Source organism: Phascolarctos cinereus, unplaced genomic scaffold (genome assembly GCF_003287225.1).
Source record: "Phascolarctos cinereus isolate Bilbo 61053 unplaced genomic scaffold, phaCin_HiC Scaffold_4;HRSCAF=312, whole genome shotgun sequence".
NCBI classification, from domain to species: Eukaryota; Metazoa; Chordata; class Mammalia; order Diprotodontia; family Phascolarctidae; genus Phascolarctos; species Phascolarctos cinereus.
This window is the reverse complement of record NW_027555847.1, coordinates 668434485-668446183: the sequence shown is the minus strand read 5'-3', so window position 1 is coordinate 668446183 and position 11699 is coordinate 668434485. Positions and strand designations below refer to the sequence as shown.

The following is an 11699-nucleotide window of genomic DNA, read 5'->3' as shown; positions in this document are numbered from 1 at the left end:
TAATTATCAACCTGGCCTTATAAGGTATATCTGACCCACTCTCTTTCAGCTCTATCCTAGCTGGGGAGGGGCAAGGATATAGTTCTCCCTTCAGTCCAGCCTTCTCCTGGGAATGAGAAAATGGTCCGTATATTCACTAACCACCTACTTCTGAGCTACCAAAGCAACCTGGGTTCTTTATGACCCTGTCCATCTCAGGGCAACCCCAAGCCAATTCCAAAGAGTCTTTGCATTCAGAAGGTCTTTCTTTGTGTCCTAATCCATCTTGTTCTATCCCTCAGGTGTCCTCTTGGGCAAGAAAGATTCCCTTGAAGTATGATGGGTCTGAAATGATTAATGTTTATTTTTTTAGGGAGTGGGAGAGGCCCAAGGATTCCCTTTGCTCCCCAGGCTCATTAAAGAGCCACCACACACTCTGTGCCCGGGTAGCCAGGCAGATTCAGGTGAAATTTCTTCTGCACGTCATCAGGGACAAAGCGTCCCGCCACAAAGTGGTACTTCCCTGAAAACCGACCAGCACATTTCTTGGGGGCAGCCAGGGACACCAGCACCTCGGGGCTGATGCCATCTTCACTGCCCATCTCCACGTCCCATCCTGTTTCAGGAGGAAAGAGCAAAGGGGAAGAGAGATGAGTTGTTCCAAGGCTTGACAAACCCCACCCCAGCTCCCCAGAGGCTCCCACCTACACCAGAGAGTTCAGTAGGCTATACAGAGGAAGCCTAGCTTGAGAATCAAGTGACCTAGATTTTTAGTCTCAGTTAACCACTGGTCAGCTCTATGCCCTTGGGCAAATCATTTCCCTTCTCTGGGGCCTCAGTCTCCCCATCTGTCAGATAAGGGGATTGGAGAAGAGGTCCCCAACTAAGGTGCATTTCGGCTCTGACATTCTAAAATCCTTTAAAAAAAAAAAGGTTTCCTGGGTCAACCAAGGCTTCAAGACCATCACTCACTGAGAAGGATCTCCTAGCACCATAGGACACCTTCAAGGTCCAGCTTTTTCCAGATAAGCCTCACCTAGAAACAAATGGGAGATTCTGGAAAACAATTTGGAATTATACTTTGTTTTTAATATCACTAAGCTCTGCATACCCCCTGACACAACATTACTGCCAAGAGGCATAGACTTCAAGGAAGTCAAAAGCAGAGAGGAAAGGCCCATATATGCAATTTTCATAACAGCACATTTTGTAATAGCAAAGAACTAAAAGAAAAGTGGGTACCCATCAATGGGAAACTGGCTGAACAAACTGTGGTATATGAATATAACGGATAATTACTGCACTGTAAGAAAAAAAAAGAATTCAGAGAAACTTGAGAAGACTTGTATGAACTGATACAGAGTGAAGTAATCAGAACCAGGAGAACAATTTACACAGTGACCCCCAATAATGTAAAGGAAAACAACTTAGAAAGTACTCTGATCAATAGAATGACCAACTGTGGCTTCAAAGGACTAATAGAGAAGTGTATTTTCTGCCTCTTGGCAAAGAGGTAAGAAACTACTGGGACAGAAAGAAACATACATTTCCAGACATGGCCAAGGTATTGGTTTATTTTGCTAGTGGACAGAGAATTGCAGTTGGGGTCAGACACTTATTAGCTATTTGACACTGGACAAGCCACTTAATAGCCTGAAGTCTCAGTTTCCTCATTTGTAAAAGGCTGATCAGAGCCCATATCTCACGATGTCCCCGAGCTGAATCAAATGAGATCATGTATATAAAACACTTTGAAAACATATATAGGTATATGTCTGTTTGTGTGTGTGTATGTGTATGTGTGTGTATGTGTTAAATGAGAGGAGTTCTGCAGGGGAACAAAGAGTCACTGGGCATTGAGAGTGATTTTTACAAAGAAAATATTATGAATAAAGCACTTTAAAATTTAAGAAAAGCAACTGGTTAGACATGGCTTTTCTCATCAAGAAGTCTGGGGCTATAGGTTCAAACTGTTGCAGTCTCTGGGTCAGTTTTTCTCGCTTAATAGTTTTTCTTTGTTGCGAAGCAGCTGGTAGTGGGGGTAGTATTTGGAAAGGATAGTGGTATAATAAACAACAATTTTAAAATAAAATAAAATAAAATACTGTATGAAAACAAAACCCCCACTGGTTGGGCTCCAGATTCCAACACAATTCTTGGTGCTGTTCCCTCTGATGGAGGCAACAGAGGAAGTATGTCTTGGATTGCACGGAGATGGTGGAATGTGAGGGGTCCTTAATGGTTCTACCTGCCCCCAAGCCTCCCTTTCTGGGCTTGCTCCCTGCAGCCCTCCCCTCCTGACCTGGTCTTAGCCTGCCTCACATTAGAAGCATTAAAAGGGCTGGCCCCTAAGCCAGAGGCAGTCTTAGAAAAGTCCCAGGGAGGCTGCACCTCCTAATAATCACTGACATGGAAAGATAGATAGATAGATAGATAGATAGATAGATAGATAGATAGATAGATAGATAGACAGACAGATACACACTCACATATATACATATATCACTTTAAAGTCTGCAAAACGCTTCGCCCACATACTGTCATTTGAACCTCACAACATCTCTATGAAGTAGGTACCATCAACATTACTATCCCCATTTTACAAATGAAGAGACTGAGGCTCAAAGAGATTAAATGACTGGCTCTTTCTCTAGATGGAGAAGGGGCCCTAGGCTCTGTTCTGGCCTCCCACCATTGACACATGCACAGATTAGTACAAGATTAAGAGAGCTATTCCCCTAGAAGGTACAGGGCATCACAGGCTGAAAAGGGGCTCATTGGACTCTAGTAGGGAGTCTGCACCCAGGACATATTCCATCATGTTCTCTGAGGGGTTGGGGAGTAGACATCTTATAGACTGTCAGAGCTGGAAGGGACTTGGAGATCCTATAGAGATCATGGGGAAACTGAGGCCCAGAAAAGAGAGGTGGCTTGCTCAAAGTCACCAAAATCAGTGGCAGAGAATCACAGGGTCATGGATTTAGAGACAGAAGGAACCTCAGAAATCCTTGGGCCCAATTTCCTCATTTTAAAGTTGAGAAAACTGAGCAAGAAGAGCCGATGGCTCACCCAAGATCATACAGGTGGTCATCGGAAGAGTCAGGATTTGAACCTGAATCCTCTGAGTCCATATACAGCAAGCACTCTTTACATTCTACCATGATGCCTCCAGGACTAGGACCCAGCTCTTTTCACTCCCATTTCACCTTTAGGAATCCCTAGGGAAGAAGCCTTGCAGTCTCTCTGGGCAACACAAAATAGTCCCTTTCTTCATTAGGAAGTGCCTCATGAGGTCTGACCACCAGCTCATGTTCATGACATCTCTGTGGTCCATCTTCTCTACTCCTGAGTGATAGCTCAGTGCCAAAGGAAAGACCATGGAGTGGGGAAGGGAGACAAGATGGGTCCCCTCCCACACATACGCCATGGGCACTGCCTGGCCTGCTCTAGCCCTGGCCTCTTGGTACATTTATCCTGGTGGGAATTTTCCCCTTTCCATCTGGGACAGGGGCTGTTTGTTCTCCCCCTTACTAGATTCCTGCCTAATGGCTCTAGCAGACGGGGCCGAGGCGGCAGCCCGGCCAGCAGGGTGTTTGCTCAGTTACATCATGTCTCCTGGTTGAGCCGGGCCAGCCGAGGCCCACTAGCGGGCGGGCACGTGTTTATCCTTTTGGGCCTGGGCACCTGCAGGGGGCGGATGTCATCTTCCCCTCCCTCTACCTCTGCTTGAGGGATGCCAAGAGGGTTAGCACCAGCCTGAAGCACAGGAGTGTCTACAGCTGGGCCCCTCAGAGAGCTTTCACACATATCCTCACATAGCCATCCCCTACCAGAGCCACAGCTCGGCAGAAGGCTGGGGTCAGGGCTTAGCCCGGGACAGAGCTTCAACCTAGAGCCAGGCCCAGTGTATTAAGCTCCTCTATGGTCTACCTACCCAATTTCCATCTCTCACCACACACAAACACACACACACACTCCTAGCCATTGCCTACTGATGCCCATGACACCATAGTTCTGGGATCTGTCCCCTGCAAGTCCTTGCCTGAGGGGATGTCCAGGCTGACAATGGGGATCTTGACCAGCTTCAGGGTGGTGAGGATGCTGGTGCATGGCTCCTTGGCCTCCCCAGGCTCTGCACCAGGCCCCAGGATGGCATCAATCACCAGGCTGTAGGCATCATTGATCAGCTGGACCTGCAGGACGGGGTGGTCAAACCAAGGTAGATTTTCCCCAGCCCAGGGAAAGAAGGAGAATAGGGATGATGTATCTAGCATCCATGGAAAGGAGAAACTCATAATCCCTGTACTATTATGGGGAGTATATGTCCTAATGGCTACAGGTCCTTCTTCTTTGGTCCCTCTCTCCCTAGACTGCCCCCAAGGGCTCTGGCCCCTTGGGGAGCGAAGAGAAGGAAGGAGCTAGACAAGGGCCACACCTGGGTTCCTCTTTCTCTCCACTTCCCAGAGCGTCTGCCTGCCCCTACATGTGCACTGATGAGATTGCCAGCTCACACACAGCTGTGCACACATGCTTACATATCACAAACATGCATGTGTACCTCCACCATCTGAATGCCAGTCTACCTCCAAGAATGCATATCCCCCCGTATTCACCCCACCCCTCCATGTGTGCAAATCTCTGCATTTGTAAATAGAGACACCCTCATATATAAAATTATGCCTCCACTCCTTTCACCCCCATCAAAAAAAAAAACCACCTAGCAAACCCTGTGCACACCCAATCTACCCTCTCAATCCCAGAAAGGAAAGTTGGGAGAACCCACCAGTTCCTCCTAGACCCCACCTCTTCAGCAAAGTTCAGTGATTCCACAAAGATGGGCAAACTCATAAACTCAGAGAAAGGAAACAGTCAGGAATTCACAGAAGGCTGGGGTGAGAACCAAGAGTAACCAGGCCCCAGTCATATGGAGAAGTGGGAAGGGGGTGAGAGTAGGAAGCCGCCCTCCCCTCTGGGGCAGGGACCACTGGAAGCTGCCTGCATGTTGTTAGGGCCTCCCATCCCAGAGTGGGGGGGTCAGCTTTTCCGCCTCAGGGATGGGTGATCCTAACAGGATCCAGGCAAGTTAAAGTGGCCCCTGCCCACTGAAGAATTCCCACCCAGCTGACACTCACAGGGTGGTTTCCTACACCTCCAGCGATCAAGAAGTACCACAAGGAGCCATCTCCCCTCTGGCCTGCCACCCTAGGAAGTCAGTCCATCACTGAAAGGTAGCTGAGGAGGTTCCCAGGGGACAGGGATGGGAGGAGACCCTCAGGAATAGGCCAGCTTAGCATATCCTCAAGGCTTCTCCAGCCATCCCATGGTGTCTGGCCCTCCCTCTGTCATGCCCTGTCCTGCCATCCCCCTCCTGTCTGTGGTGGGCGCCAGGCGTGGCTGTGGGTGTCTGTGCCCCTGAGGTGGCCGGTGCTCTGAGGTCACATGCCAGAGGCCGCCAGAGGAACGCAGAGAGGAAATGTGATTCAGTAATGCCTTTCCCAGTCGTCACCACTGAGACTGCAGCCCAGGGCCCCGGAGAGCACTGTCCTCCCCCCGCCCTGGGGCCCGTGTGGCATGTCATAGATGATGGATGAAGTGTACATCTTCCCCTCCCTCTGTCCTGGATTCTGGCCTAGAATGGAGGGGGACTGGAAAGCTGACCCTGGCCTGCTGAGCCATCCTCACACCCCCACCATAGGCTGGGAACAGGCAGGGAGACACCCCCCATACTCCTCTACCCAAATCGGGTGAGATCGTTGCCCAGCTTGAACCAGCCCCTCCCACCTCAGCCCACCTCCAGAGCAGTCATACCGAAAGCACAGGCCCCCTAAGGACCAGGCAGCTTTTCTAAGGGCCTACCAAGGAAGACCACTCCTTGTCCTGCCCCTCAGCAGGGACCACCTGAGGACTGACCTCGGTAGGGAGGTAGGAAAGAAAGGGGATGTCCATCTTCTCACACTGTGTGGTGAAGTCCTTGGACAGCGAGTCTGAAGAGCGTTTGGGGTAGAAGATGGTTGGCTCGTACTCCTGAGGGGAGAAGGCGAGGGGAGTCAAGCCCCTGAGGAGAATCTGGAGGTTAGGGAGCTGACCACAGGCCCTCTGCGTCATCCCCACACTTGGCAGGGACTCTAGGAAGGGCAGAGGAGGCTAGTGTGTAAATAGGGAGGGTGGGTCCACAGGATGTGACACTGGGGAATTACAGCCGGTTAAGTGTCAGAAGGACCCTCAGACATCCTCTAGCTCAACCACCACCTTAAAAGGCATCTCCCCAAAACCGGTCATCAAGCCTCAGCCCAAAGAGATCCAGGGGCAGAGAACTCACCACCTTTCACAGCAGACTTTTGGACAGCTCTGTTAAAAGTTTTGCTTTATGGGGGCAGCTAGGTGGCACGGTGGATAGAGCACCGGCCCTGGAGTCAGGAGGACCCGAGTTCAAATCTGACCTCAGACACATAACAGTCACTAGCTGTGTGACTCTGGGCAAGGCACTTAACCCCAACTGCCTCACAAAAAAAAAAAAAAGTTTTGCTTTATGTCTCTGCCTCTTTGTAACTTCCTCCCTTGGCCCTTTGTTTGATCCCCCAGGGCCAAGCTGAACAAAGCTTCCTCCACAAGACCACCCTTCCCACCCTTGAAGCCATCTCTCAGGTTCTCCCCGCCTCCTCTTCTCTTTACTCAGCATTCCCAGCTCCTTCATCTGATCCTTTTACGGTGCGGCCCTCATCACTCCCTCTTCAGGATGTGTTCCAGTTCATCAATATTTTCTCTAAAAGTCAACAGCCAGAATTGAACATAATATTCCAGATGTCTGGCCAAGGCAGAGCACGACAAGACTCTCGCCTCCCTAATTCTGGATACCACGCTGCTCTCTACATTAGTTTTAGGTTTGGGGGCCACCATATTACATTGTCGACTCGTATCGAGGTCACCGCCTACTGTCATTTGTAAGGCTTTTCCCAAAGAATCTGTGTTGTAGTCCGGCCTCCTGCATCCTATGCTTGTGAAATTGATTCTTTGAACCTGAGTGTAGAATTTTACATTTATCTTGCATTTGGCCCATTGTTCTCCCACATCAAGACCTCTTTGGACTCTATCATCTAATGTATGCCTAGCCCTCCCAGACTTGTGCCATTCCTAGGAGAGTCACAAGGAATAAGGGGAGGGGGAGTTTTAAAGGGGACCTCTGGGGGGATGATTGGAAGGTTCCGAATGGGCCCCGACAAGATGACACCAGGTGGTCATAGGAATTCCCAGGGAAATAACGTTGGGGGCCCTAAGGAAGTTTCCCAGCAGCACTGATACCTACGAATACTCGAAGATGTCGAGCACACACCAGTCCGATGGCCCCATTCTGCTCAGGTCCACACACTACCAGTACGGTACGTTGCTTCCGGGAAAGGCTGCCACAGGAAACACCTGGAGAAGGGGTGACAGAGTACTGATGAACCTTCAGGGACCCACAGTCCTCCTCTCTTCCCCAACCTTTCATGCTTGCCTGCCTCCCTTCACCTTCTCCATTGTACAGATGGAGGAAACTGAGGTCCATAGAAAGGAGGACACTCTCTCAAGGTCACCCAGTGAGGTAGCATCTGTACTTCCCTGTGTCCCCCTGGGGACAGCTATCCTATTTCTCAGGAGATCTTTAGGAAGTAGATCCATGCCCAAACATCCCACCCCTTCAAAGATGTCTTTGTGTCCAACAGCAGTCCATCCCGAGTTTGCTGTACTCCTCCCCAGTTCTCAGGACCATGTTTATGAATCACAGTCCTAGGACAGGAGGAACTGAGGAAATGCCTGGAGACCCAGGTTCTAGCTTTGCTTTTATTGCTACCCTGCTGTATGACTCTGAAAGAGTCACCTAAGGAAGCATGGTGGTGTGAATATGGCAGTGGTCCAAATTCTGCTTTAGACACTGCCTGGCTGTGTGATGTATGGCAGGTCATAACCTCTCTGGGCCTCTGTCTCCTCACCTACAAAATGAAGGAACTAGACCCATTCACCTCGTAGGTCCTTCTGGTTTTAATCTATGATTCTATGATCTCTGGGACTCACTCTCTCCATCTGTACAATGGGGAGAAGCAAGGCATGGAGGGCCAGGGACAGAAAGAAGGGAAACCTTAGGGCAGTCAGGTGGGGAAAACAGTCACTCTAGAACCCTTCCTCAGGTCAACTCATGACCAAGAGCTAGGAGAGTTGGGTTCCATTTCTGGCTCTGACATTAACTGTCTATGTGACCTTGGACAAATCATTTCCCACTCTGGATCTCAGTTTCCCCATCTACTTAGGGAGAGATGGGACTTAGAGATGCCATTGGCTCTCCTCAGTTTCAAATCCTATTTGAACTAATATTATTATGATTATTATTAATTATTGCTATCACCATCATCATCCTTGAACTTCCATGGGGTGCATGGCTGCTTGGATTATAGAATGGTAGAGCTGGGAAGAGCTTCAGAGGTCACCTAGGATTTTATAGATAGGGAAACTGAGGCCCAGAACAGGGAAGTGACTCACCCAAGGTCAAATAACCAGTAAGTATCAGAGCTGGGACTCAACCCCAGGTTCTCTGACCCTGAGACCTGGGCTCAACTCTAGTCTCCAATACTTCCTGGCTGAGAAATCTTGGATAAGTCATATGAGCACTCAAAGCCTCAGTTTGTCATATGTAAAATGGGGATAATAACAGTCCCTAGCTGTTTTATTTATATGTGTGTATAGTATTTTGCCAACCTTAAAATGCTATACAGACTATTATTACTAGTTACTCGAAGAGCCTTTCCAACTCTGGCATTCTATGATCTCAAGCCAGTTCCTTCTAACTCTGACATTCTATGAGTTTGTAATCCAAGTTGGAGATGGGGGGAGAGGAGAGGAACAGAGAAGGGAAAAGGGAGTTGCTAAGGTCCCCTCCAAGGAATAGCAGTGCCTCCTCACAGGGAACTTTCAGAGACAGATGTTAATCCCTGTAGTCCGAAGGAGGAGACACTCTTGGGTAGAGGCTTTCCTAACACTCCTCTAGCCACATCCAAAAGCAGCTTCCTCCCTGACATGGGGGGACAGCCTGGAGATGAAGGACCTAAGTACCTATCCACCCCTAACCCATCCCTCACGGCAACTGATGCTCTGCTTATACCCAGGAACCCCAGGGCATGGTGAGGGGTGGCCTATTCCTAACCACACTTACTGTGTACGCCCATGCTATTATTCTCTCCTAGCTGTGGGTAAGGGCCTCCTGCCAAGCCACAAAAGGAACAGGCCTTGCCTTTTCAATTCAAGCCTCAGTGAACGTTTATTTATCTTAAGCTTGTTTGCCGGGCCTTGTGGAATCTGGTCTTTTTTCCATACCCAAGGGCCATCAATCAAGGAGTCTGGCACCCGAAAGCCTGTGTAGCTGGTAAACGCAATCAGAACAGGCTGTTGGACACGCTCTTCCCTTAGAACATGGGCAAGGTGCAAAAGTCATTAGAATATACTAGAACAGAATAGAACACAGAATGTCAGAGCTAGGAGAGAACTTAGAACAGAATGTCAGAGCTGGGAGGGACCTTAGAACACAGAATGTCAGAGCTAGGAGGGCCCTTAGAACACAGAATGTCAGAACCGAGAGGGCCCTTAGAACACAGAATGTCAGAGCTGGGAGGGAACTTAGAACACAGAATGTCAGAGCTGGGAGGGAACTTAGAACACAGGATGTCAGAACCGATAGGGCCCTTAGAACACAGAATGTCAGAGCTGGGAGGGAACCTAGAACAGAATGTCAGAGCTGGGAGGGAACTTAGAACAGAATGTCAGAGCTGGGAGGGACCTTAGATCACAGAATGTCAGAACTGGGAGAGACCTTAGAGCAGAGAATGTCAGAGCTGGGAGGGAACTTAGAACACAGAATGTCAGAGCTGGGAGGGCCCTTAGAACACAGAATGTCAGACCTGAGAGGGAACTTAGAACACAGAATGTCAGGGCTTAAAGAGACCTTATAGATCATAGAGTTTTGTGGAGAAAATCAAGGTACAGAAGGAAGAAATTATTTCCTCGTGGTCATATAGCAAGCCTGTAGCAAAGGCAGGATTAGAACCCACATCTTCTGGTTCCCAGGTCAGGGCCAGGCCCCTTCTGACTCTTGTGCTCCCTGCCAAAAGATGTGGGACTCCCCTAGTTGTGACTGAGTACTCCTCCTTCAACCCCTTCTGGACACAGCTTTCATATGCTCAGGTTTTAGAGGGAAAGCTCCTGGTTCCTTGTGAACCTTCCTGCTAGCATAGCCCTCAGTCTTAGCCATGTCCCCACCTAGCCAGGCCCTCTCCTGCCTGAAGAGGAAGCAGTTTTTCAACCTCTCCTCATTGCCCCACTCCCTCTGACCAGGCCTATCCTTGGCTCTTCTGACTCCAGGAGCTCCTGCTGGGTGGAAAGAAGGCAGTGGATGCTCCAGAGCAGAAGGGCCTTAGTCTTCTCAACCTAAAGCTTTTGTAGTGGGGAAAGGAAAGGAGGTTATTTTAAGGACCTACCCTGGGAAGAACAGGAGGTGGTTAAAGAGGACATGGGTCCACACAGGGCCCCATTAGGGAGGGGGAAACCCTGAAAGATAAGATAGTGTCTCCTAGGCCTGGGATCCCCAAACCATGGCTATCACCTCCCAATCAGAAGGCAGAACCTGGCCAAGAACTGATAGAAAGGGGGAAGCTACCCCATGACCCAAGAGTATGAACCCTTTGAGGTTCCAGGGGGAAGGAGGAAGGCATAGGCAAGGACTTTACCTTGGTCACAGCCACAGCACAAGCATACCCACACATCTCTGCCAGCTGCTGCCGCCCAAACCGATAGTCTTCAATGAGCTCCTTCTCCATGGCAACAGCCTCCACCTTGCTGGGAGCCAGGGAGCAGACACAGACAGATGGAGAGTCAACCAGGGAAATAATTCAATTCAGCAAATGTTTATTGTGTATACTTACATGTCCATGTGTATACTTATATATATCCATGTATATGCTGACATGTGTCCGTGTGTATACTTACATATGTCCGTGTTGTGTCCCCTGATAAAGTGTCAACACTTAGAAAGCAAAGACAGTTTTACTTTTCTCTTAGTATCCCCAGAACCTGTCAAAGTACCTAGCATATAGTAGGTGCTAAATAAATGGCTTATTGACTGATTAATAAGCACCTAATGTGTGCAGGGCACAGAGCAAAGCGTCAAGAAATACATAAAATTCAGATAAAACCCAGTCTCTGGCCTTCATCAACTTCATGATCATATAAAGGCTAACACACCAAGTGCCCTGAAACACGTCCTGCTCTTTGCTAAGACAGTACGGACAGCCAAGGCTACAGCAGAAATAGCACAACATGTCACAGAAATAACTAAAACAAACGATGTTATAGGACAAATGCATCAAAACAATGCAAAGAGTTAAGCCAAGCCTCAGAAGAAAAGGTAATTACCAAATAGGGCATCCGCACTAGGGATCATCGCCTAAATTACCAAATAGGGCATCCGCACTAGGGATCATCGCCTATCTCTCCTTTTCATGGCTAAATTCCTTGAGAAGCCTGTCTGTAGTAGGCGCTCCCATTTTGTTTTCTCTCACTTCTCAAAGCTCTACATTATGACTTCTGACCTCAACATTCAACCGAAATTGCTCTTTCCAAAGTTACCACTGATCATATGAATTGCCAGATCTAATAGCCTTTTCTCAATCCTCATCTTTCTTGGCCTCTCTGCAGCCTCT

The 11699-nt window shown here is 48.8% G+C and overlaps 1 protein-coding gene across 1 annotated transcript in view; it reads right to left on the bottom strand.

Moving 5' to 3' along the window:
• Positions 1-314: 314 nt before the first annotated feature.
• Positions 315-11699, bottom strand: part of YJEFN3 (YjeF N-terminal domain containing 3) — a 33800-nt gene continuing 22415 nt past the window's right edge. The window contains 6 exon segments of the mRNA XM_020969438.2: positions 315-595; positions 4022-4172; positions 5890-6003; positions 7283-7377; positions 7380-7392; positions 10728-10836. Of these exon segments, the coding sequence (XP_020825097.1) occupies positions 396-595; positions 4022-4172; positions 5890-6003; positions 7283-7377; positions 7380-7392; positions 10728-10836 (682 nt within the window). The 3' untranslated portion in view covers positions 315-395.